Source organism: Triturus cristatus, chromosome 8, assembly GCF_964204655.1.
Source record: "Triturus cristatus chromosome 8, aTriCri1.1, whole genome shotgun sequence".
Classification (NCBI taxonomy): Eukaryota; Metazoa; Chordata; class Amphibia; order Caudata; family Salamandridae; genus Triturus; species Triturus cristatus.
The window spans coordinates 5,715,227-5,742,740 of NC_140591.1; the positions used below are offsets into that span (position 1 = coordinate 5,715,227).

At 47.4% G+C, this 27,514-nt stretch overlaps 1 protein-coding gene across 2 annotated transcripts in view; it reads right to left on the reverse strand.

Annotated features, from left to right (window-relative positions):
• Positions 1-27,514, reverse strand: part of GDAP2 (ganglioside induced differentiation associated protein 2) — a 471,310-nt gene that overhangs the window by 81,996 nt on the left and 361,800 nt on the right. For both annotated transcript variants that reach the window (XM_085620706.1, XM_085620707.1), the window contains exon 8: positions 23,898-24,048. In XM_085620706.1, the coding sequence (XP_085476832.1) occupies positions 23,898-24,048 (151 nt within the window). The remainder of the gene's footprint in view (positions 1-23,897; positions 24,049-27,514) is intronic.

Consider the following 27,514-nt stretch of genomic DNA (forward strand, 5'->3'; position numbering starts at 1 on the left):
CACCACTAGCGCTTCCCTCCTTCCTCTCTATGTTTTGACAGAGGGAGGTGACACCCACAGCATTCAACACAAATGATTGCAGAGAACAGTGATCTAGATCATGGTGGATCCCAAACGAACACAAAATTTCTCCACTCCTCACGTCACCATATGGCGCTAGGTACCACTCCTTCCCGTCCCTGAATTGTGTCCATATATTCACGGCGCAGTACGCGCACAGAGGACTGCAACACGGACCAAGTGTTCATCCACCAGCAATCCTTTACACCCCAGCGCTAGAAGGGCGAAAGCCAGCTAACAGCACGCATCGGGTAGCAGCTAGCCATCCATTCAATAAAAGTGCCCACCGGATCAATACACCTATAGTCTATCGGCACTCTCCACCTAGTTCGTCACACCGAGCCACCAGTGGGATAATTCACCCCCAGATCAGAACAACTTCACTAACTGTCGGGTCTCACAGGGCAGGCACTCAGTTCTACCACCGGCGGTAGGATGCTGGTCATCGCTCCCAAGCACAAAATGGCGTCTGCAAGTCGCGGGAGGTTCCTCTTGAGACTTCGTGTCGTGTCTCAGTTACCAGCCTCTCCTCACGACTGTGACACAATGGTACCTGGTCTGTCCTCGCATCCGCGCTGATGGGCAGCCTGGAGCCGCAGGCGCCGCAACCAGAGACGCCTAGGCCCACACCGGAGCCCCGGCCTCAGTTAGTGGCGGCCTCCGCTCCACCCCTCCGGCAGATCCGCTCTCACCTTCGCTCGGCACTTTGGGGCTGGTATCTCGGTGGGAGAGCAGTGAAGGCACCAGATATTGACGCCACTTGTTGCCACGGGTCAACCGCTGCCTATGAGGCATGAAAGGCAGGACTTTGACTCTTCAGGATGTGCGGATCAGTGTAGGATAATGTCTCGGCCAGCAGAGCTCGCTCACAGAGCGGCCATTCTGCAGCACGGCAGACCACGCCCCCCCCCCCTTCCTTTTTGAAACTTTACAGAGCAGGTATTCTTCTGTTGTAAGGCGACAGTGAGTTCCAGATTCTGGGGGCAGCCCCAGAGAAAGCTCTGTTATAGGTTTTCTTCTTCTGGAAGAGGTGTGGTTTTCAACACAAAATCCCTGGCTACAAAAATATGAACATGACCTCTAAAACACACAGATGCATGACCTCAAGAACACAGATGCATGACCTCTAGAACACAGAGATGCATGACCTCTAGAACACAGATGCATGACCTCTAGAACACAGATGCATGACCTCTAGAACACAGATGCATGACCTCTAGAACACAGAGATGCATGACCTCTAGAACACAGATGCATGACCTCTAGAACACAGATGCATGACCTCTAGAACACAGATGCATGACCTCTAGAGCACAGAGATGCATGACCTCTAGAACACAGATGCGTGACCTCTAGAACACAGATGCATGACCTCTAGAACACAGATGCATACCATTTGTCTGAAGCGTATTCACTTCAGCCTTTGTTTGCAACAACTGAAAAGTGAACGTTACTACGTTTGCAGAAGGACTCGACATCCCTTGAGCTTTTTTTTTAATATATAAATAACGCCAGCTCCAGACACCACACATCACAGGATTCTATTCATTCTGAGCATATTAATTTCAGACCCAACAATGGGCAATTATTTTTAGCCCATTTTCCTTTTCTTCCATTATCTATAAAGCACAATATGGTAAAACCGAATTAACTTTTCATATGAGGTGATCCCTCGCCCGACACTAGCATGGCAGCAGCCATTAGACCTTGGCAGTCAACTTTGGTGTAAAAAACACTCCAGACACCACGTATTATAAGATCATATCATGTTTAGAACTTTTATCTTCAGACCTCCACTATGGACAAATATTAGAACATTACCCGTGGTTCCGTAACTTACGAAACACAATACGATAAAAGCCAAATGAACTTATAACATGAGGGGATCCTTCATCTGGTATTAGAATACGGTCGCAGCCATTAGATCTTGAAAGGCCGCTTTGGAGTAACAAACATAGTAGAAGGACTCAGTATCCCTTGAGACCTTTAAAGATGGCGCCTGTGGAGGATGCCGCGTGCCAGCAGGACAGGGATCGAGGGGTGTGCGGGGTTCACCCATGACGGGTGGCGGCGCGTGAAGATCTGTTCGACTGATGAGCGACTTGACACTAGATCAATGCCAAGGATAGAACTGTACTGATGTATACAAAAAAGAAACTGTGAGTCAAAAGAGGTTGAGTGACCGTAACAAAACCACTAAGTAAGTACTGATCAGAATTTAATTGCTGTTTATGAAGTGCCAACTATATCAACAGGTATGTGTATATAAATATATGAAAAAGATTCCCATCACCCACAACAAGTGGCTCGCTTCATCATTTGGGAACCTGGGAACTTCACCAGAGAACCGTCTTCTACCAGATGGACGTAGATATCGGTTCAGTAATGTGTCCCAAATGTATCTATTGATATGCTAGTTAGATCGAAGGAACCATCAAAAAACTAAATGAGGGTTGATGTGTGCAGTGCTAGTGTTAAAGAAATGTGAAAATTAAAATTGGTTAACCAGGCACGAAAATATTTTTAATGAAGTGCTACCTGGGTACCAAAATAAAACAAGACAGTGCTGTAACAGTTTGAAAGGATAACTGTGTTGGAAAAAACTGGTCAACATGTTTCAGCTCTTGGATACATTGTATCCTAGCTTTCGTCAGGACCAGAACGCTACTGCAATTAGTAATGTTGTGACTAAGATACATAGAATATATATTTTTATATACAACCTGGACCTTGTTTTTCGGTACAGGAAAGAAACAGCATTAATTGAAAGCAGACTAACAAAGTGGTTAAATGTGGAAAATCGGTCAACAACTGCAAAACATTCTATATAAGGTTTTTGCAAAGGTACCATCGAGTGTACAAGAACAACCATATAGACATAATCACAAATTAGAAAAAACGATGATTAGGTTGTCACTCACCCGAATTAATCTGGGTATGTGCCTCACCCCGCCTGGCAACTGCTCAGGTTAGGAGGCACCGCTCTGGGGAATAATATGAATGTAGAACATATCGTTATAAGGTTATATTAGTTGAAATGTTCAAACATCATATAGCGCTGGGTATGGCAACCAAACGGTTAAAAGCACGGAAGTCCAAATGTCGAAAAACATGCCAAACAACATTGTAAGCGTTTTAATTTCAAAGAGAGAGTAACATGGATACAAGCCGGTGATTTTTGCTGGTATTTAACATTGTTGTCACTATTGCGAAAGTTTTAGAAAAATTAATAATAAGTGTGCTCAAATCGCAATCACGTTGAAACGATTGAAGTGCACATTTTTAGTCAAATCCTACACTGAGGTAGCTGGGCTATACTCGACGTGAATCGTGTGACAGTAAGACCCACCTTGACCCAGTTATACTCAGAAAGTCGTGGAAATAGGAATTAGAAGTTGAAACCAAAGCAGTATGTAGAGATTAGTCTTACCTCTCCGTCGGTACCTCTCGCAGTATCTGAGCGAGAAGGGGAGGTGTGCGCTTAAGGTAGCGAAACCTATTTAAGGATTCCAGAAACGTCGTATCCGTTCGGCGCATAATCCAAAACAGGAGAAAACGCCGCCTGATGACGTAATCACGCTGTAGCGTGACGTACAAGTGATTCTGGGAAATGTAGTCTAACTCAGATTTGCGCGTATACTGAACCCAACTTTATTGGGATCGAAAGGATGTTGACAGGCCCCACACAACGTAACCAAGTAAATGGAAAGAACTAGTGAAATAGCAGTCACGATCTATTTTTCTTGTGGAATATAATCTACAATCCATTCCGATATAGAATATACAATCGGATATTAACGGCTAGGTGATAGCATAACAATACTCGAAACTCAGATCAGGAAGAGCAGTATAATGAATGACCGTTCTACTGTTTATCGAGGACAACGCTAGGCTAATATAGCCTATGTTTGTAACTCAGAGTGAAGTCCACGGTATCTGGTCATTCAGTCCCACACCATCACTATGCAATTTATAAACCCACTTCTGCTCTTTTGTGAAAAGGAATTTATTAATGTCTGTGACGTGGGAAGGGATGAATGGTTGTTCTAGAATAAGCCATTTCAAGTCTTCTGGCTTATGGTTAAAAGCCAAGAAATGAGTGGTAAGTCTTGTGGCTTGTTTCTTCCGCCTGATAGTGCTTTTGTGCTCACTGATACGGACCTTGATCTTGCGGGTCGTCATACCTATGTATCTTAGTGAGCACGGACAGGTGATAAGGTAAATTACCTTTTCTGAGTTGCAGTTGGTGTGTCGCCGTAAAATCCAAGGTTTTTCCAACCCTAGGTCAACGGACTTAGTTGGCTGGGTTTGAGGACAGGCAGAGCATGTGCCACATGGGTAGTGGCCTTGGACTGGTGGTAAATCCCATAATGTGGAAGTAGTTTCTTTTTCTTTCATCCTGGGTCTGGTATGCACGAGATTGTCACGCAAGCTCATTCCTCTTTTAAATGAGAAAAGTGGTAATGGGATACTCTCCTTTGCTACATTCAAGATGCGCCAGTGTTTCCTTATTGATTTTTGGACACTATTGGATAGTGTACTGAAGGTGGTGACGCATGTCATTCTCGTTAAGGGTTCCTTAGCTACCGGCGGTTCTAGCAGGGCGTCTCTATTGTTGTTACATGCCCTTTTTCGCGCTTTTCTCACCAGATGTGCTGGGTATTTCCTTACTTGAAGTTGCTTAGAGAGTGACTGTGCATGGACCTGAAAACTGTCCAACGTGGAGCAGTTCCTGCGAATACGCAGGAACTGTCCCACTGGAAGATTGTGTCGGAGAGACTGAGGGTGATGACTCTGGAAGCTCAGAAGAGAATTTTTTGTCTGAGGCTTCTTATACAGTTCACTTCCCAATACCCCTGCAGTAGGGTAGATCATGATGTCCAGAAACGGAAGTTTGTTTCTGTCATATGTGACTGTAAATTTGAGGAAATTGTCCAGTTGCCACTCTGTTGGATTTTCATGCGTGGCTTAACGCTCAAAACAATTTCCTCAAATTTACAGTCACATATGACAGAAACAAACTTCCGTTTCTGGACATCATGATCTACCCTACTGCAGGGGTATTGGGAAGTGAACTGTATAAGAAGCCTCAGACAAAAAATTCTCTTCTGAGCTTCCAGAGTCATCACCCTCAGTCTCTCCGACACAATCTTCCAGTGGGACAGTTCCTGCGTATTCGCAGGAACTGCTCCACGTTGGACAGTTTTCAGGTCCATGCACAGTCACTCTCTAAGCAACTTCAAGTAAGGAAATACCCAGCACATCTGGTGAGAAAAGCGCGAAAAAGGGCATGTAACAACAATAGAGACGCCCTGCTAGAACCGCCGGTAGCTAAGGAACCCTTAACGAGAATGACATGCGTCACCACCTTCAGTACACTATCCAATAGTGTCCAAAAATCAATAAGGAAACACTGGCGCATCTTGAATGTAGCAAAGGAGAGTATCCCATTACCACTTTTCTCATTTAAAAGAGGAATGAGCTTGCGTGACAATCTCGTGCATACCAGACCCAGGATGAAAGAAAAAGAAACTACTTCCACATTATGGGATTTACCACCAGTCCAAGGCCACTACCCATGTGGCACATGCTCTGCCTGTCCTCAAACCCAGCCAACTAAGTCCGTTGACCTAGGGTTGGAAAAACCTTGGATTTTACGGCGACACACCAACTGCAACTCAGAAAAGGTAATTTACCTTATCACCTGTCCGTGCTCACTAAGATACATAGGTATGACGACCCGCAAGATCAAGGTCCGTATCAGTGAGCACAAAAGCACTATCAGGCGGAAGAAACAAGCCACAAGACTTACCACTCATTTCTTGGCTTTTAACCATAAGCCAGAAGACTTGAAATGGCTTATTCTAGAACAACCATTCATCCCTTCCCACGTCACAGACATTAATAAATTCCTTTTCACAAAAGAGCAGAAGTGGGTTTATAAATTGCATAGTGATGGTGTGGGACTGAATGACCAGATACCGTGGACTTCACTCTGAGTTACAAACATAGGCTATATTAGCCTAGCGTTGTCCTCGATAAACAGTAGAACGGTCATTCATTATACTGCTCTTCCTGATCTGAGTTTCGAGTATTGTTATGCTATCACCTAGCCGTTAATATCCGATTGTATATTCTATATCGGAATGGATTGTAGATTATATTCCACAAGAAAAATAGATCGTGACTGCTATTTCACTAGTTCTTTCCATTTACTTGGTTACGTTGTGTGGGGCCTGTCAACATCCTTTCGATCCCAATAAAGTTGGGTTCAGTATACGCGCAAATCTGAGTTAGACTACATTTCCCAGAATCACTTGTACGTCACGCTACAGCGTGATTACGTCATCAGGCGGCGTTTTCTCCTGTTTTGGATTATGCGCCGAACGGATACGACGTTTCTGGAATCCTTAAATAGGTTTCGCTACCTTAAGCGCACACCTCCCCTTCTCGCTCAGATACTGCGAGAGGTACCGACGGAGAGGTAAGACTAATCTCTACATACTGCTTTGGTTTCAACTTCTAATTCCTATTTCCACGACTTTCTGAGTATAACTGGGTCAAGGTGGGTCTTACTGTCACACGATTCACGTTGAGTATAGCCCAGCTACCTCAGTGTAGGATTTGACTAAAAATGTGCACTTCAATCGTTTCAACGTGATTGCGATTTGAGCACACTTATTATTAATTTTTCTAAAACTTTCGCAATAGTGACAACAATGTTAAATACCAGCAAAAATCACCGGCTTGTATCCATGTTACTCTCTCTTTGAAATTAAAACGCTTACAATGTTGTTTGGCATGTTTTTCGACATTTGGACTTCCGTGCTTTTAACCGTTTGGTTGCCATACCCAGCGCTATATGATGTTTGAACATTTCAACTAATATAACCTTATAACGATATGTTCTACATTCATATTATTCCCCAGAGCGGTGCCTCCTAACCTGAGCAGTTGCCAGGCGGGGTGAGGCACATACCCAGATTAATTCGGGTGAGTGACAACCTAATCATCGTTTTTTCTAATTTGTGATTATGTCTATATGGTTGTTCTTGTACACTCGATGGTACCTTTGCAAAAACCTTATATAGAATGTTTTGCAGTTGTTGACCGATTTTCCACATTTAACCACTTTGTTAGTCTGCTTTCAATTAATGCTGTTTCTTTTGTAGGTACTTTCCTGTACCGAAAAACAAGGTCCAGGTTGTATATAAAAATATATATTCTATGTATCTTAGTCACAACATTACTAATTGCAGTAGCGTTCTGGTCCTGACGAAAGCTAGGATACAATGTATCCAAGAGCTGAAACATGTTGACCAGTTTTTTCCAACACAGTTATCCTTTCAAACTGTTACAGCACTGTCTTGTTTTATTTTGGTACCCAGGTAGCACTTCATTAAAAATATTTTCGTGCCTGGTTAACCAATTTTAATTTTCACATTTCTTTAACACTAGCACTGCACACATCAACCCTCATTTAGTTTTTTGATGGTTCCTTCGATCTAACTAGCATATCAATAGATACATTTGGGACACATTACTGAACCGATATCTACGTCCATCTGGTAGAAGACGGTTCTCTGGTGAAGTTCCCAGGTTCCCAAATGATGAAGCGAGCCACTTGTTGTGGGTGATGGGAATCTTTTTCATATATTTATATACACATACACATACCTGTTGATATAGTTGGCACTTCATAAACAGCAATTAAATTCTGATCAGTACTTACTTAGTGGTTTTGTTACGGTCACTCAACCTCTTTTGACTCACAGTTTCTTTTTTGTATACATTTGTTGATTTGGGGATTACAAACTGTTTGAGTCGGTAAACCTATCCCTTAGACCCCTACTCCTTGTGAGATAATTTTTTATAGTTAGAACTGTACTGAACCTTCAATAATATGGTTACGTCCGGTATTTTGTTCAACTATACATATGTGGAAGGTTAAATTAAAGTTCTCGAGTGACCTCCATCAGAATAAGCAGAGGTTTGTATTATAGTGGTCATAATCCATCTATTTTCGAAGGTTTTCTCATCTGATCTCTAGAGTTGGGAAATGACGCCTTTTCCTCCTCTGAACCACAGACTTTGCTTGAATGGAGAACTGTATTAGATGAAATAACGGGTAATTCACTATTGCTACGTCGATATTAGAATACATTTTATAAATAACTATGGGGCATACTTTTCACTCACATTACTGGTGATCACTTCAGGGAGTTGTAAAGTGATACAAATGGACACAACAATAAAGCGCTCGCGCGCCAGTGCACAAGAGGGTCGATAATTTAAAGTCCTTAAACTAGAGCAGGATGGCACCATGATGGGTAATTGAACCGTCTATTAATGTTATCGATGCACCTTTACAGGTGACTCGCTTACCCTAAGGGGTAGGCATAGCTTTTCACCTATAAAAGTAATTACAAAATAGAATCTCACAACACATACATTCCTGTACCTTTCTTACAGCCATGAAAAAGCACCCGACTGTAAAGCCACATAGGGTGAAACACGTGTTGGCTGGTTCACAATTTAATGAAGATTGGGAACTTACTACAATAAATATACGCAATACTGTCTTGGATATAATTTACCAGGAATATTCTCAAAACACAATTGAATAGTACAATGAGGACACACTTCATGAAGTGTGTTAACACCATAAATTGTACACAGTTCGAGCAATGTGAACAATAAAGCATTGCATGGTGCAATGCGGATACACTGGAGGAGGTCTGTTAATACTATAACTTGTGCCGCACAATGGGATGCAGTCCGGGGGATTATTGTGAATAAACATTGCGTAGTACAACTGGGATACACTTCAGGAAGAAGGTCAACAACTTCCATTGTACAGCACAATGCAGGGAATTCACGATTACTTCTGAAAACAATCCATGACAATAAAGCAATTCTTAGACAAACGGCAACACTTTTTTATTCTATATGCGGAGTGATTTGACAATAAGTGCTACAATGCTCAGCTATAGCACGTCGAATTAAACCAATTTCACATTTTATCACTTGCCTATGAATTCAACATTTACTAATGACACTTGACAATTCAAAGAGGCACAGCTGGCCCTAACCTCAAGAGTGTACTACTTCCCGTGGAACAAATAAAGGGTATTTCCAGGGCCACTGGAATTATGCAGCAGGAGAGGGCCAAATTATGCAGCACGGTTGAGTAAATTATGCGGGTAGGAAATGCAAATTATACAGCATAATGTGGCACATTTTGTAAGAGTATTACTTCATTATTTCATCATTTTTAGGTTTCGCTTGCACAGCGCTCGCACTGTGCCTGAGGAATCTACAGTTTTTAATATAAACTTAAAAGGGATTTACATCCCGTCTCCTCTTTCCTGGTTTCTCATTGGTTCCTGTGCGTGCCACTTACCTTTCCTCCATTTCCATTGGTTGTAGCACATTTCCCAGCATTTCCCAGTGTTTTTTCTTGATTTGCTTCTCTTATCAATCAAACATTTGTAGAGCGCGCTACAGGGTCTCAAGGCGCTTCGGGGGAGTTGGGGGCGCAGCTACTGATCAAACAGCCAGGTCTTGAGGACTCTCCTGAAGTTCAGCAGGTCCTGGGTCTGCCGTAGGTGGATGGGGAGGGTGTTCCAGGTCTTGGCGGCGAGGTGGGAGAAGGATCTGCCGCCTGTGGTTGTTCGACGGATGCGTGGGACGGGGGTGAGGTCAGCGGAGCGGAGCTGGCAGTTGGGGGTGCAGAATAAGTGTCGCTTGTTGAGGTATGCTGGTCCGGCGTCGTGGAGAGCTTGAAGGTGATCCTCTTGTTGATGGGAAGCCAGTGCAGGTCCTTCAGGTGGGCGGTGATGTGGCTGTGGATGTCGAGGATGAGGTGTGTGGAAGCGTTCTGTATGCGTGAGAGTCTCTTCTGGAGTGTGGCTGTGGTTCCCACGTAGAGGGCGTTGCCGTAGTCCAGCCTGCTGGTGACGAGGGCCTGAGTGACCGTCCTTCTGGTTTACGTGGGGATCCATCTGTAGATCTTGTGAAGCAGGCGGAGGGTGTTGAAGCAGGAGGAGGAGACGGCGTTGACTTGTTGGGTCATTGACAGAAGAGTCCAGGATGAACCCCAGGTTGCATGCGTGGTCGGTGGGTGTCAGCGCAGTTCCCAAAGAGGCTGGCCACCAGGAGTCGTCCCAGGCAGAAGGGGTGGAGCAGAGGATGAGAACCTCCGTCTTGTCTGAGTTCAGTTTCAGGCGAATGCTCTTCATCCATTCGGCGACGGCCTTCATTCCTCCGTGGAAGCTGGTTTTGGCGGTGGCAGGGTGTTTGGTGAGGGAGAGGATCAGCTGGGTGTCAGTGTAGAAGACTATGTTGAGGTCGTGCGATCGGACGATGTTGGCGAGTGGTGTCATATAGACTTTTGAAGAGGGTCGGTTTGAGGGATGATCCTTGGGGTACGCCGCAGGTGATCTTGGTGGCTTTGGATCGGAATGGAGGGAGGTGGACTCTCTGGGTTCTGTCGGTGAGGAAGGAGGTGATCCAGTCCAGGGCTTTGTCGCGGATCCCCGTGTTGTAGAGGCGTGTGCGCAGGGTGCGGTGGCAGACTATGTCGAAGGCGGCCAAAAGGTCCAGGAGGATGAGGGCCGCGGTTTCTCCGTTGTCCAGCAGGGCCCTGATGTCGTCAGTGGCAGCGATGAGGGCTGTTTCGGTGCTGTGGTTGCTGCAGAATCCAGATTGGGACGAGTCCAGGGTGTTGTTCTCTTCGAGGAATTTTGCCAGTTGACGATCTTCTCTATGACTTTCGCCGGGAGCAGGGAGATGGGCCGGAAGTTCTTGAGGTCCTTTGGGTCAGCCATGGGTTTGAGTAGGGCGTTGATCTCTGCGTGTTACCAGCCTTCCGGGAAGGTGGCGGTCTCAAATGAGCTGTTGAAAATCTTACGGAGTTGGGGTACGATGATGGAGCTCGCTTTGTTGAAGATGTGGTGGGGGCAGGGGTCTAATGGTCAGCCGGAGTGGATGGTGTTCACGGTCTTGATGGTGTCTTCGTCGTTGACGTGGTTTCAGGAGATCATATGGCCGGTGTGCCTGGGAGGCGGTGAGTCTGGGGTGTCGGCGGCTGTCGGAAAGGTCTGGGTGTTGAAGCTGTCGTGGATGTCTGCGATCTTGCGGTGGAAGAAGGTGGCTAGAGAGTCGCAGAGGTCTTGTGACGGAGGGATGTCGTTGGAGCTGGGGCTGGCGAGTTTCTTCATGATGTTGAAGAGCTCTTTGCTATTGTGTGCGTTGTCGATGCGTTCCTTGAAGGAGGTCCTTTTGGCCGTTCAAATGAGTTGGTGGTGTCTGCAGCTGGCGTTCTTGAAGGCTACATGGTTGTCTGGAGTTTGCTCGTGGCGCCATTTCTTCTCTAGTCTCCGGCAGGTCTTGTTGGATGTCTGAAGGTCGACGGTAAACCAGATGGCTCTTCTGTCGGTGCATCTGTATGTGGGTTTCTTTATCGGGGCAAGAGTGTTGGCGCAGTCATCAATCCATTGCTTGAGGTTTCGGGCGGCTGTGTCGGTATGGTTGGTCGGTGGATCTCGGCCGAGGGTGGTGATTAGCTATTCTTCGGTACCATGTTCCAGCTGCGGTGGGGGTTTCTTTGCTGGTGGTTGTGTGCGGTGGTTTTCTTGAAGGAGAAGTGGATGTAGCGGTGGTCGGTCCAGTGGAGTTCGGTGGTGTGGCTGATGGAGACGTGGCTGCGGGCGGAGAAAATGGGGTCGAGCGTGTGTCCGGCGGAGTGTTTGGGTGTCGTGACGAGCTGTTTGAGGCAGAGGTTGGCGAGGTTGTCCAGTAGTGTGGTGGAGTTGCTGTCGTTGGTGTTCTCGAGGTGGAAGTTTAGGTCTCTGAGGAGGATGTAGTCTGTGGAGGCCAGGGCCTGCACGCTGACGGCATCTGTGATTGAGTCGATGAACTGTGTCCAGGGTCCAGGGGGTCTGTACACAAGTGTTCTTCTGAGGGTGGAGTTGGGATCGATGTGGATCTGGAAGCGCAGGTGTTTGGCGGTGCTGAGGGTGTCTTCGGTGTTGGTCAAGATTCAGTGGGTATTTCTATGGACGATGGTGATTCTGCCTCCCGGTCTGTTGGTGCGGTCCCTGTAGGTGATCTTGTAGCCATCCGGGATGGCTATGGCAACGTCGGGTGCCGATGAGGAGTTCATCCAGGTCTCCGTCAGGAAGGCAACGTCCCGAGAGGATGAGTCGAGTAGGTCCTAGAGTTCGACAGCGTGTCTGTGGACAGAGTGGGTGTTGAGCAGTACACATCTGAGGTGGTTGTGGTCCGCTCTGGTGGGGTGTGCAGGACGTGCCGGTGTGTGCTTGCAGGTGTAGCTGCAGTTTCGGCTTGTGAAGGGTCCGTGGGTGAGCTTCGGGGTGGCCTGGAAGCAGGTGGAGGATCGGCTGGCATTAAGTGCGCGAATGGTGTTTGTGTCGTAGCAGCGTCTGGCACCATGGTGCATGCGTGGACCAGGGGGCCTGGCACTGGGCGCGGTCAAGGTGCGGACGGGCGCAGACGGGCTTGCCTTAGGTGCGCAGCGGTCGGCATAAGTAGGGGAGGGGGCGGGAGCAGCAGAAGGGAGGCGGGCTCGGGGCAGCAGCGGCGGGAAAGGAAAGAGTGGGAGGCGGTAAAACAGGGGGTTCGAGGAATGAGAACAACAGTAACACAATAGAAAAAGTGCTATCCTTCGAAGAGGGGCGTCCCCCTTATGCACTCAAAAAATAATGTTGATTTATTTCGTTGTCTTCCAAATAAAGTGTTTGAAACTGTTTGCAAATAAAGTTTTATTGTCTTTAACTCAATTTTGATATGTTCAAAAATGAAACATGTCAATGAACCGTATTTAGTCCATTTAATCCATATTGAAATATTTCTTAAATCATTGACGTGTTATACTTCTCAACATGTTACAACTTATCGTTAGCCCAATGCATTTCGGGCTGTAGCCCTTCTTCGGGGGCAAAAAGCTCTCGGAAAATAAAAATGTAAAAAAATGTAAAAAATGAAGGATGTGTCAGTCAAGGCACTGGGTTATATTTGTAATGGTAATCTTACGGTGTGATGAAAAGGGAGAACATAAATGAGTTTAAAGAGTAAATAATCATGCAGAATGAAGAAACCATGCGTGATAGTAATCAGATTTGTTGGCCGCGTGATAGCGTGAAGAGCCGTTATATAAGAAATCGAGTAATGTCCTAATCGATGTGGTTAAGTTACCGGTGGCGCGTATTGGAAAGAGATAAGTGCGTTGTTATAAGTGAAAACATAGTAATCAATGCGAAAACAAGACAGTGTGACTGCTAATAAATAAAGCTGTTAACGGGCATAGTCTACTTACTACGCTCGTGGGTGACTGCTTGAAGAAGTATATTATACTTCGAAGAAGGGCTACGGCCCCAAATGCATTGGGCTAACGATAAGTTGTAACATGTTGAGAAGTATAACACGTCAATGATTTAAGAAATATTTCAATATGGATTAAATGGACTAAATACGGTTCATTGACATGTTTCACTTTTGAAAATATCAAAATTGAGTTCAAGACAAATAAAACTTTATTTGCAAACAGTTTCAAACACTTTATTTGGAAGACAACGAAATAAATCAACATTATTTTTTGAGTGCTTAAGGGGGACGCCCCTCTTCGAAGGATAGCGCTTTTTCTATTGTATATTTATCCTTGCTCTCAGAAGGATTAACCCTCTAGCACCATCGACTTTACACAAAAAGCATACTTAGTTCATACATTGGAGTGCGTTTGTGATTCATTATTTTCGAACAACAGTAACACAATCACAATAAGTAGCACAGGGGAACAAAAAGGTTAAAACAATTAAGAATAATAATCAGGAAAGAGAAACCACAGGCGCCGGAGGACCTGCGGCGCAGTCATGGCAGCCGGCTCGAACCCAGCCGGGAGGGAGCACAGGCAGCTGATTGGGTGGAGCTGCCGGGGAGAGGGCTGGACTTGGCCCAGGGGGTCAAGGAGTCAGTTTCCCGCTACCGAAATACTTTTAACATTCGTTTTGGTGGAACGATATTTACATAAAGTTTTGCCGTTTACTCTTGCAGCATATTTATGTAACAATTTATCCCCCGGAGCGATTAAGTGATTTGCATAGAGTCACATGATGTTCCGCGGTGCTACCGAGACTCGTACTGGGATGCCCAGCTCTTGAGTCAGCGTCTCTGGCTGCTGCACCACATCCTCTCCACTCATGTGTCAAGGAGCCCTTTCCTTCTCCCAGACGATGATTGAAGAAAACAGCTCTTTATTCATTATATAGCTAAAACCGATGCATTACCAATGCTTGTTAAACCTAGAAACAAGTGTCTGGGCATTGGTCACACCTCAGCACACATTTAACCCTCAACTATAGCAATAAGCAACTGAAAGGAGACCAGCACAGCTGTGCCAAAGCCCTTCCACTGAGGGGCAACACGTCGCTGCATTTTTAGTAACTTTTTAACCATTTGCGCTAAAAACATGTTTTTGTTTTTTTAAATGTGCAGATTATGCAGAAGGTGATAGATAATGTGGCAGATATAAAATCATGCAAAAATCACTGCGGCCGCACAATCACAAAATTCCAGAGTCCCGGGGTATTACTAAGCAGGTCAAGGAGTGTCAGGTTATACTGACTGACTGACTGACTGAGGGTATTTGTAGAGCGCACTTATGCCGAGGCGTCTTGGCGCTAGGTAGGATGACCTGAGAGTTGCACTGAGGTTAGCATTGTGTAAAGAGCCTGGTTTTTATAGCTTTCCTGAAATCCGTGATGGCTGAAGTCGCTGCGCGACTGGGAGGGAGTTCCACAGTTTAGCTGCCAAGAATGAAAAGCGTTTGCCTCCCCAACTAACACTCTTCGTCTTGGGACGAAGGACCAGCCCAGTGTCCATGGACCTTAGACAGCGCGACGGGATGTAGCGGGGGAATAGTGATTGAACATCTTCCGCCCCACCTCCACAGAGGGCTTTATGCACAAGGCATAGAGCTTTAAACTCCACCCGTCATCTCACCGGAAGCCAGTGTAGTTGTTTAATGCTGGCTGAGGTGGAGTGATGCTGGGTGGGATCCAGAAGGTTATTTTCCTCAAGGTAGGTAGCCAATTCCAAATTAATGGCTTTCTCCAAGGCCTTGGAGGTCAAAGGCAAACAGGAGATGGGGTTCAAGTGTTTTTTTTTTTTTAAATAGGCCTAATACAGGCCATTTTCCATCCTGCTGGAAAGGTCCCTGTTCAGATAACTAGATTTAACAAAGGGGTCAGCGCTGCGTCTACCTCATCCGCAGCTAAATGTAAAATGTATGGGGGACAGGGGTCAAGTGGAGATCCTGACTTAGTGAAGTAGGTCTACCACTTGCTTTTCATCCAGACTGGTGAAACGGGTTAGACTATCTTGGCAGGAATGTCTTTCCCATGTCTCTAGGAGGTTGGTACTGTTGACCTGCGGTAAGTTCAAAAGTTCCTCATAGACCATTTTAACCTTGGTCTGGAGGAAAACCGCAAGTTATCCACAAAGGCTTGGTCAGGGACAAAGACAGAGTCCCTCGGCCGTCGGGATAGTGCTGTGACTGTTTTGAATAGTTCTTTGGAGGAGTTGGTGGATTCTAGGATTTTAGAGGTAAAATAAGCTGCCTTAGCTGATATTATTGCTCCCTTGTATTCTTTTAGTGCGGAGCCGTAATCGATCTTATGCGCTGAGCTGTAAGAGGAACGCCAAATGCGTTCCTTGAGTCTGCATTTTTTTTTTTATAGTTTTTAGCTCTGCTTAATACCACGGATACAAGTCTTTTTTTGTCCAATTTGGTAACTTCCGGGGCCAGCGGATATATAGCTCGAGTTATCCAGTTGTTAAAATCCAAGGCTGCCTGATTGGGATCTGCCCTAAAAGTTGGATTCACTTTCAAGGACATGGTCAACTTTTGCTGGGATATTTTCTTCCATGCACGAACCTTGCTCAGAGGGGGTCTATTTCGGCGGCACCGGTTATTATTGGAGGTATTGATAATGAAATTGACAGCATAGTGATCGGAACAGAGTAAGGGCAGCGAGCTGATCACTTCTATGTGGGTACTGTTGGTAAAAATACTGTCCTATGTTCTGGGAGTCCAAGTGCATTTGTGAGCGACTGAGAGCAAATGAGAATGAGTGACTGTGAGAAGGTGGCCTGATATATGCTGTCCACTAGTTCTAGTGGGCACCTTGTATCAGTCCAAACAACCCCTTATGGTGATAGGTTAAAGACAACCTTTATTGAAAGCTATCCTAGTGGTAGCTATGGAGAGCAGCCTTCAGGCTAAGTCTTGAAGGAATGTAAAGCAGCTTGTTTTACCAGTCTATAACCTCTTGAATGATCAAATGAAAGGACAACCACACCAGGTATATATTTAAAATAGATGTATTTAAGATAAAATCACACCCCTCTAGTCTCTTTATGAGACTGGAGTTCGAAGTACTTATTTACAAGTTAGCAATCAACAGTAATAGCACATATACACGTTTGGGCCCTAGGGGCGTACCAAATCATATACCAATAAAGTGGTATAAGAACCACGACTGAAGTAGACAAGGCCTAGAGCCTGTAGAAGTGCTGGGACCCCAAGGAACCATCCAAGGTAGTGACGCAGGGGACCCACGGGGATTGTGTGCAGTGTGTAAACACAACTGCGGGTTCCCGTTAGCTTCTATGGGCAATGTCATGGTTGGAAATGTAAAGATTAGGGACATTTAGAATCGAGTCAGGACCAAACCCTTTTGGACTTCGGAAGTTCTAGGGCTAGCACCCTAGTGCTAGCCACGCAAGCGTAGCGGACGAGCGCAGCGGGAGCGCCGACTGCGCGCCGAAGTCGCGCACAAGTCAAGCCCGTCTGCGCCCGTCCGCGACCAGTCGGGACCCGGGTCCACAAACCCTGGCTCCCACCCTATCCAGAGCAGGACTTACAGCTTTGCGGCTTTATACAGCATAGGTAGGACTGCCACTTCCCAGTGCTCCCATATCTATGCTCCCACAGAGCTACCTGCCCGATGTCCGGGGTGCAAACACTCCTTCCGTAAATCCCCGTCGGCCGCGGCACAAACGTACCGTATGTACGTGCTAAATTGCCGCTCCTTACCAAAACATAGCACACAGATTGCCATGCTGCTTGAGGAGCAAAAGCCAGACGCGGTTTTCCTGACTGAAACGTGGCTCACTGTTCACTCTGAGCCAGATGTGGTTCTAGCCTTACCCGTAGGCTACCATATCCTTAGATTGGATAGACAGGTAGGGATAGGCGGTGGTCTGGCGATCATATTGAAGAACCAATACCGTTGCCGTACTACAGCAGAAACTATCTCTGAGTGCGAGAGTGTAGCATTCTGCATAGAGTTCAACGCAAACAGCTTTTTCTCCGGCACCCTGATCTACCGCCCCCCTGAGCCTGTAAAAGTGTTCCATAGGTCTCTTCCAGAAATTATAGCGGAAAGAATCCTCTCTTCCGCCAACCACACGATCCTAGGGGACCTTAATCTCCATTTTAACTCCCCCTCAGACCACATTGCTCAGGAATTACTAGATGATCTGGAAGCTCTCCAACTGTCCCAACTGGTCGCAGCCCCTACCCATGAAAAAGGCAACTTACTTGACCCTATATTTAGTAACTGCCTGGATATAACTGTTGATCAACCCATCCCTCTTCCATGGACAGACCATTTTTTGGTCCCGTTTACCTGGGTCACACTTAAAACCCCCAAATTACCTTCTCAAGTCACCACCAGGAGGAACTGGTCAAAACTCCCTTTGGAGGCCTGGCTGCACAACCTGGACTCCACTCGCCCGGCACCTTGCCTAGACCCTAATGTGGCAAACGCCAACTATGAAAGTTGGATCACCCACTCGCTAGACTCGATCCTCCCGTTTCATAGATCCTCCTCGAAGAGACTACAGAAATCTGCCCCCTGGTTCTCTGACTCTCTAAGACAGCTAAAACGCCGTTGCAGGCAACGAGAGAGAGCCTGGCGTTTAGACTTCCTCCCAGACAAAAAGGCTTCCTACAAAGAGGCGATTAAAGCCTACAGAGAAGGGATCAGAGCGGCCCAGGCAACCCACTACGCTGAGAAAATATTAGAAGCGAAATCAAAGCCCAAAGAAATTTTCCAAATTATAAAGCAATGTTCCAGTGCCAATACGGCACCCCCTCCTAACAAAACCCAGGACCAATGCAACGAGCTTGCAGATTTCCTCTACAACAAAGTTTTAAAAATATATTCTTCCTTTCCAACTACAGCCATAACCCCGGATGTGATTAATCCACCCCCCCCTAGAACACCTTTTCACCCTGACCAGCCTTCTCTCGAGCACTTCCCTCCTCTGGACCTCGACACTTTAAGCAAAGTGGCACGACAGGTCAAGTCGGGCTCCCCCTGTGATCCTGCCCCTCCAGAAGTCCTGATGCAGGCTAGCAAAGCCACCCTGCCTGTAATTCTGGATCTGCTAAACACGTCCATATCTGCCTGCTCTGTCCCCACAGCTTGGAAGCAAGCCATGGTACGGGCGCTTTTGAAGAAACCCAGCCTAGACCCAGATGACCACTCCAGCTACCGCCCCATCTCACTTCTCCCTTGGGCCAGCAAGGTGCTAGAGAAATATATAAATGCACAGCTGGTCCAGTTCCTGGAGGACCATTCGCTATTACACACATCCCAGACAGGCTTCAGACCAAAGCATGGTACGGAAACCGCCTTGTTAGCGGTCACCGAAGAAACTAGAAGGATATTGGATCAGGGAGGATCAGTGGCAGTGATCCTCCTTGATCTAAGTGCCGCCTTCGATACGGTCAACTATACCACCTTGCTGGACCATCTCCATAACATCGGAGTTTCAGGTGATGCTTTAAGGTGGTTTGACTCCTTTCTGTCTGGGAGGTCGTTTCAGATCTTCGACGGTGAGACAATGTCCTCTAACAAACCCCTGAGCTGTGGAGTACCACAGGGCTCCTCCCTGAGCCCAGTTTTGTTCAACGTGTACATGGGGCCGCTGGCGGGTGTTGTCGAACCGTATGGCATTAAAATGGTGTCATACGCCGACGACACCCAGCTTGTGGTCTCGCTGGCAACTGGGAATAACAGGCATTCCCCAGTCAATCTGTTAAAATGCCTAGAGGACGTCAAGGGATGGATGACCAACTCCTCCCTTAAACTAAATGGAGAAAAGACGGAGCTCATGCTCCTAGGCCCAACCTCTCCTGTGCCTTTCACCTCCTTGTGGCCCAGTGCACTGGGCCCCCCCCCCTCCCCTAAGGAAAGTGTTAAAAGCCTGGGAGTGTGGCTGGACAACAAACTCTCCTTCTCCACCCAGGCCACAAAACTGTCCGCCTCATGTTTTGGCCTACTTAGAATCTTGAGGAAGGTTCTCCCGCTACTTCCCTTAGAGGCCAAAAAGGTGGCTGTACAAGGTCTCATCCAGTCTCGCCTGGACTCGAACAATGCCCTATATGTGGGGGCTCCTGAGATGACCCTCCGAAAATTGCAGGTTGTGCAAAATTGTGCAGCACGTTCTCTGCTGAAAATCCCGCGCACCCAGTCGGCCACACCTGCTCTAAAAAGTCTCCACTGGTTGCCAGTGAGGCAGCGAGTGGCCTTTAAGGCGCTGTGCTTGGCGCACCGCGCCTTCTGGAAAACGGGCCCAGCCATTAACGACCTTGTCATCCCCTACCACCCTAACAGGAACATTCGGTCGACGGAGGCGTTCCTCGCCGTTGTTCCCAGAGTGAAGCGAGCCAGGTCTGGGGGCAGGCTGTTCTCTTTGAATGCCGCCAGGCTCTGGAATGCTCTCCCCCTTTCACTCCGTTCCAACCCAGACCTCTTCTCATTCCGTAAAAACTTAAAGACTTTGCTGTTTGCCAAATACTGCGTACCTTACCTCCTCTTCCCGTCACTTCTCTGTTCAACTCAGCGCTTGGACGCCTACGGGCAGCAACCGCGCTTAACAAATATTTTTACAATTACAATTACAATTACCCACGGGAGCACCGGAGTACTCGAGTTACCTCACCCAGGGAAGCCAGGTGCATATGTGTCTTTTGGTGTCGGGTCGCGTCGTCGATTACAATGTAAGCTGGCGAAGAACTGCTGCTGCCGTGAAGAGGAGAAGTGTCCGAAGAGATCCAAGCCTGGATCTAGGATGGAAGGAACCTGAAAGCAGAGGGCACAGAGTCTGGGTCACTTGCCAGTGACAGAGGGCAGGATGGACCAATGCCCACAGATGTCGGGTGCTTCAGATGAGTTGACGGGTGTCTTGACTCTTCAGCCACGAGGTCCAGGAGGTGTGGACGAAGTCCACGAGCCGGATTCGAGCTGTCCCACGAAGTCTGTTGAGTGCTGCGGTGTCGGCGACCAGATTGGACCCAACAAGCCTTGGCAACGGCAAGTATCGTTGAAAGAGAAGAAGGACGTCGGTGCAGACCAGCAAGGTCTGAGGGACTCACCCAGAGAGGGTAAGTCAGGGCACGTCTGGAGCAACCAGGGAAGCCCAAGCAGAAGAGGAGTTGCCTTCGTGGGGACCCACTAGCCAACGGGAAAGCGATCGTGAAGGAGCCTCGAGCGGTCGCACTGGAACCCGGCCCACGGGTCACTCGTGGAGTGGAGGCCGGAAATCTTCGGTGCAGTCAGTGCTCTAGGCTGGGGCTACTCGGAGCCCAAAGCAGAACTTCAAGGATGAACAGGAAGTCGATGTACCAGCAATAGTACGCGGTGACCAGGGGTCACGGCTCCTAGTCACCCACGATGGCCACGGGCCTCAGCTTTGCTGTGGACTCAGGTTAGCCTCCGGGAAGTCAGGAAATCCACCTCTGGTGATGCAGAGAGTTCAGCGTCCAGCGGGAGCTTCGGAATTGCAGACCGGACAGTTGCTTTGGTGCCTGCCAAGCAGGGGAGTCACTCCTTGACTCCAAGGGAGATTTCTTCAGTCTTCTAGTCAGGATAGAACGTCGAAGGTCCAGGATATATAATCCAGGGTAATGTAAAGTAGCAAGGACTGGGTTCCCATGCTTATACTAAGTTTGGGGTTGGACATACTCTGGGGACCCACCTATGGGAGGGTTTGGAAAGAGGAGTGGTTACACCCATTACCTTTGTCCAGTTTCGCGCTAGAGCAGGGGCAGGTAGCCCCTGCAACTGGTTTGAACTGGACTATGCACAGGGACACCAAGTATGCCCCCAGTGCAGGACTTCAAAGCACCAGAGAGTGCTCCCGCCCAGCCCCAATACACATCTGCCTGTCTGGGGAGGTGGTCACACCTCCCTGGGACAGGAAACCTATTGTCCAGGCCTCCCCTGCCGGAGTTTCGGTCCGCAGCAGGAGGCCAGACCCATGTCTGTGGCAGAGGCATCCATTTTGAGATGCCAGGGCTCAGGAAAGACCTACCGGGTTTAGCCAGTGTGAACATGTCTCTCCCTCTAGAAGGGTGGAATGCTACCCATGCCACCAGAACTGGCGGGGGAGGGGGGTAGTATTCCAAAGCATTTGACACCAAACATGACATGTTTCCGTGCAGCCATCCCAAGGTTAGCATTTACCGCGAGGTTATAATGCACTTAAGAGTATATGGTCAGGCTGCACCACAAACAGCATCGGAGGAGGTACTCCGAACGCTGCAGAGGGGCTCTGCTCATGCAGGGGCACCCTCTCACATAAAAACCAAGCACTCCGCCTTCAGTATTGTTAAGGCCTGCCATAGGAGTGACTTGCAGGTTTTATGTGTGTGTGTGTGTGTGTGTGTGTGTGTGTGTGTGTGTGTGTGTGTGTGTGTGTGTGTGCGCGCGCAATGGTAGTGATATAGGTAGCCTATACCACTGTAAGAGGTGCAAGCACACCCTTACCCAGGTTGCAGTAGCAGACCTGTGGTGCCATTTTGGAGTGCTTCCCAGGGGTGGCATAATACATGCATCAGGGCCTGGTAGGCCTCTGAGGTACCTATGCCCTAGGTACATAGTATACCATATACTAGGGGCTTATAAGAAACTCCAGAATCCAATTAGATATGTACCTAATATACATGGAAACCATTTTAGAGAGGAAGCAGCTAGGCTGTGGTCCTGATTAGAAGGGCCACAGCCAGACTAAGGTCGAAAAACAGTGAAATACCATTAAAAAGTGGGGGTACTCATGTGAAGCAGATCCTACTCTCCTACAGTGACAGTGTGTGTCAATTCAGTGTGTTTGAGAGCGATCAAGAGAGAATGAGTGACAGTGTGTGTGAGAGGGTCGATGAAAGTGAAAGGGTGCGAACCAATGAGTAAGTGTGAAAATAAGTGAAAGCAAGGGAGTGAGTAAAGTAGTATGACAGACAGAAAGAGTGAGGGAAAGATTGTGAGAGAGTGGCAGTGGGGAGGGGGGGGGGCATGATTTCAACTGTGCAGCTGTTGCACCAGGGACCAAAGGAGCAGACTGAAACCCATCTATTACCGCAGAGCATTTGCACTCCAGGAGTTCGAAGCAGAGTCCATGTACACCCGTATTTGTGAGGGAGGGTCAATGATTGTGAAAGAGTGAGCGAGTGTAAGTGTGTTTGTGACAGAGTGAGAATAAGACTGAGTGTATGGGCACATTTCTGTGCGAGTGACAATAAATGGGAGTAAGTATGAATCAGAAATGAGTAAGAGCGAGAGTGTGAGTTAGGGTGAGGGAGGCAGAGGAGTGAATGAGAAAGTGAGTGTGAGTGTACAGAAGTAAGAGTGTGCTTGTTAGCATGTTCTATGCTTGTGAGTCTGCTGCTGGTCATGGCATACTCATGATAATTCTAGGCTTATGGGTACGCCCAAAATAGTTTGCTGTTGCTGACATATTGCATGTAATTCTTGGTGTAAGGGAGGACACCAGTTGAACGTAGGCCCTGCGATACTGGTTGCAATTCTTGACATACACAGGACATCTACGGCAAAATGATAGTCTTGGCATACTGGATGCAATTCTTGGCCAACACAGCACTTTCGGGTTGGGAGGTCTGATTGCGGGACGCAAACCACATGAAAATGCTGGCTCTGACAGACTGGGGGGGGGGGGGGATTTTTAACATATGGGCCCCCCATGGTACATGAGCTGTATCAATGGCAAAATTCTGTTACTGACATACTGTATGTAATTCTTGGTATAAGGTTGTATCCATGACCAAATTTGCTGTCACACTGCAAGTAATTTTTTTTAACATATTGAAGACACTCAAGGCACATTTTGAAAACAAAGACGGGAACTCTTGGTAAGCATTAAGCCCCACCACTTTCAGGGATAGCCAGCTGCCACTGCTCTGGGGAGCAAATGATGCTAAGCTTACCATGTGGGAGCAGCAGTTCTTGAACCCAGTCCTCTGTAGCATGGAAGGGGGCCAGGAACGAGTGGGGGGGGGGGGGGGGGGGGGTGATATTCAGGAGGTCCGTATGCAATTAAGAATCAGAAACTTACAAAAAAGAAATCTGTGCACTCAAGAAAAGTCACTGCTGTGCACCACAGTGGATCTCATATGGAGAAGGGACTGATGCAGGGGGCGCAGGGGACGAAGGGGACGGGTGGACTCCGGCTTGAGCTGACTCTATATAGTAGTTTCCTTCTTCCTCCCGTTAGAATGTGCAACAAAATGAAAGCAATGGTGAAGGATGGAAGGAGGGAGGAAAGCATGATGAGGTGATGGAATGCTGGATAAAAACTGGTACTGTGAAGAAACAATGCCAGGCATTAATATGCACTGCAGCAGGAGAAAACTCTTTCACGAAGCAGAACGTTTGCTGAGTCCGTAGGTATTTGGACACGTCTGTATAAAAACCTAACTTCAGGGACTTATGCAGTTGTGTGTCCATACTCACTTTCTAAGGTGCTGTTTCTGCATCGCCGCTTCGGACAGCTGACCCTGGAGGATGAGTCGCCGCTGCTTGTCCACGTCTTCCTCCATACGGGCAAAGGCATGGGAGCCAATGAACGACAGGTCCTGCTCCTGCACTTCATCTTCAGAGTCATCTGAAACGGAGAACCATAGAGGTGTGATGAGCCGGTGCTCGAGCAGCTGTGGCATATTCTGCTCTCGATCGGTCTCGTATGAGACATATACTGCTCTCGACCGGTCTCGTATGAGGCATATACTGCTCTCGACCAGTCTCGTATGAGGCATATACTGCTCTTGACCGGTCTCGAGCGAGGCATATTCTGCTCTCGACCGGTCTCGAGCGAGGCATATACTGCTCTCGACCGGTCTCGTATGAGACATACTGCTCTTGACCGGTCTCGTATGAGGCATATACTGCTCTCGACCAGTCTCGTACGAGGCATATACTGCTCTCGATCGGTCTCGTATGAGACATATTCTGCTCTCGATCGGTCTCGTATGAGACATACTGCTCTTGACCGGTCTCGTATGAGGCATATACTGCTCTCGACCAGTCTCGTACGAGGCATATACTGCTCTCGATCGGTCTCGTATGAGACATATACTGCTCTTGACCGGTCTCGTATGAGGCATATACTGCTCTTGACCGGTCTCGTATGAGACATATACTGCTCTCGATCGGTCTCGTATGAGACATATACTGCTCTTGACCGGTCTCGTATGAGGCATATACTGCTCTCGACCAGTCTCGTACGAGGCATATACTACTCTCGATCGGTCTCGTATGAGACATATACTGCTCTTGACCGGTCTCGTATGAGGCATATACTGCTCTCGACCGGTCTCGTACGAGGCATATACTGCTCTCGATCGGTCTCGTATGAGACATATACTGCTCTTAACCGGTCTCGTATGAGGCATATACTGCTCTCGACCAGTCTCGTACGAGGCATATACTGCTCTCGATCGGTCTCGTATGAGACATATACTGCTCTTGACCGGTCTTGTATGAGGCATATACTGCTCTCGACCTGTCTCGTATGAGGCATATACTGCTCTCGACCGGTCTCGAGCGAGGCATATACTGCTCTCGACCGGTCTCGAGCGAGGCATATACTGCTCTCGACCGGTCTCGAGCGAGGCATATACTGCTCTCGACCGGTCTCGAGCGAGGCATATACTGCTCTCGACCAGTCTCGTACGAGGCATATACTGCTCTCGACCGGTCTCGTACGAGGCATATACTGCTCTCGACCGGTCTCGTACGAGGCATATACTGCTCTCGACCGGTCTCGTACATTTGACCAAGTACTGCTCCGACCAAGACTCTTCTTCCTCAGCCTGGTCTCTGCCACCTCAATCACAGCCTATGTGTACATTGCCGTAAGCTCAGCATAGCATGTGGCAGATGCTGCCACAAAACACTAAAACACTTACAAGTGAAACAAGAAAATGTTACTTGTGGTCCCTGTATCTGCTCGTCTCATCAAGGTTAGTGGACACACTGCAGACGCCCAGCAGCGGATATGGATGGTCACTGATGGACACTGGAGCCACAGGGAAATCAGGATGAGGAAGACATGGTTCAAGATATAGATCTCTGGGGAAAAAACACCCTGTACCCTAAATTCACCAGTCAGACCAAGCACGGGCAGGAGGAAGCAAAAACAATGTTCACCAAAAGGAAAATGCTACTTACCCAGTATGCATCTGTTCTTGGCATATAGAGCTGTAAAGTCAAATGCTGTGCATAGATCGCCATCTAGTGTTGGGTCCGAATGTTCGCACTTTGTTTTTCTTCGAAGAAGTCTTTCCAGTCACGAGGTAGGTGACTCCTCCTTTCGGTGATAATACACATGGGCATCGACTCCATTGTTAGATTGTTTTCCCGCAGAGGGTGATAATGGAGTTAGTAAGAGTAGTAAAGGAGATGTCCATGAATGCATATATCTAAGTAAGATGTTACTGCAACAGGTATAGGTACCCAGGGAGGTGGGTGGGTGCATACGACTCTACAGCTCTATATGCCAAGAACAGATGCATAGTGGGAAGTAGCATTTTCCGTTCGAGGCATATGAGCTGTAGATCATATGCTATGCATAGACAGGGATAGCAGTTATCTCCAAAAGTGGAGGCTAACCTGCATCTGTTGCAGTCGTCTGAAATATGGTACGTAAAACTGCTTGGCGCACCCTAGCTTGTTGTCTTGCTAACACATCTACACAATAGTGTTTTATGGATGTGTGAGGTGCAGCCCATGTTGCAGCTTTGTATTTGTCGTCTATGGGTATATTTCCTTGGAATGTCATAGAAGCCCCCAGTGTACGTGTAGAGTGTGCTCTAGGGGGAACTGTTAACGTTCGTTTTGCTTTTGCATCGCACATTTGAATGCACTCGACCATCCACCTTGCAATGCCTGATTTTGATATTGAATCGCCTTTAAGTGGAGGAGCAAAAGCAACAAAAAGTGGTTTAGTCTTTCTAAAAGGTTTTGTTCTTTCAATGTGATATAGTAACGCTCTTTTTACATCTAGGATGTGAAGAGCAAGTACTGCCACAGAGTCTGGTTGAGGGAAGAACACAGGCAACTCAACAGATTGGTTGCTATGAAAGGCAGAAATGCCTTTAGGTAGAAATGTAGGGTTAGTCCTAAGAACCACTTTGTTTTGATGTATTTGTAAAAATGGTTCTTCTACTGTTAGTGCCTGAAGCTCACCCACTCTTCTTAGAGATGCGATCGCTATGAGGAAAGCGACCTTCCAAGTGAGAAATTGCATTCACATCCATGCAGTGGCTCAAAAGGCGGACCCATGAGTCTTGTGAGAACTATGTTGAGATGCCACACTGGAGCAGGTGGAAGTCTGGAGAATGACTCGAGTCCTTCCATGAAAGTCTTAATCGCAGGCACTTTAAAAAGAGACAAATGTTTGTTCTACAGATATGCAGCTATCGCAGCACGATGTAAGCATATGGATGTGTACGCTGAATTGGAATGCTGTAGATGTAATAGATGACAAATGATGTTTTGGATTGAAGCGTTGAGCGGAATGACTTGATTGTTATTGCAGTAAGTCACAAAACGCTTCCATTTTGCTGCATAGCAGGCCCTTGTGATAGGACGTCTCGCCTCTGAGGATATTCATGCAATCTGGGGGAAGATTGAGGTAGCCAAACGCTAAGATTTCAGGTGCCAGATCGCAAGTTGAGATGACTAGGATCTGGATGCCTTATCCCTCCATGGTTCTGAATGAGGAGATTGGGAGTGAGATGGAGTTTTTAGCGGGGAACTACTCACAACTCCAAGAGGGTTGCGAACCATGGCGGACAGGCCCATGTGGGAGCAACTAGGATTAGTGTCAGGGACGCTTGTTTGAGCTTCTGAACTACTAATGGAATGAGTGGGGGAGGCGGAAACGTGTAAGCAAATATCCCTGACCAGTTCATCCATAGTGCATTGCCCTTGGACAATGGGTGTGGATCCCTGAATGCAAAGTTTGGGCCTCTTGCGTTTAAGTGGGTGGCGAACAGATCTATGTCTGGGAAGCCTCACATTTGAAAAAATGGGAGGAGAACCGGAGGATGGAGTTCCCATTTATGGAT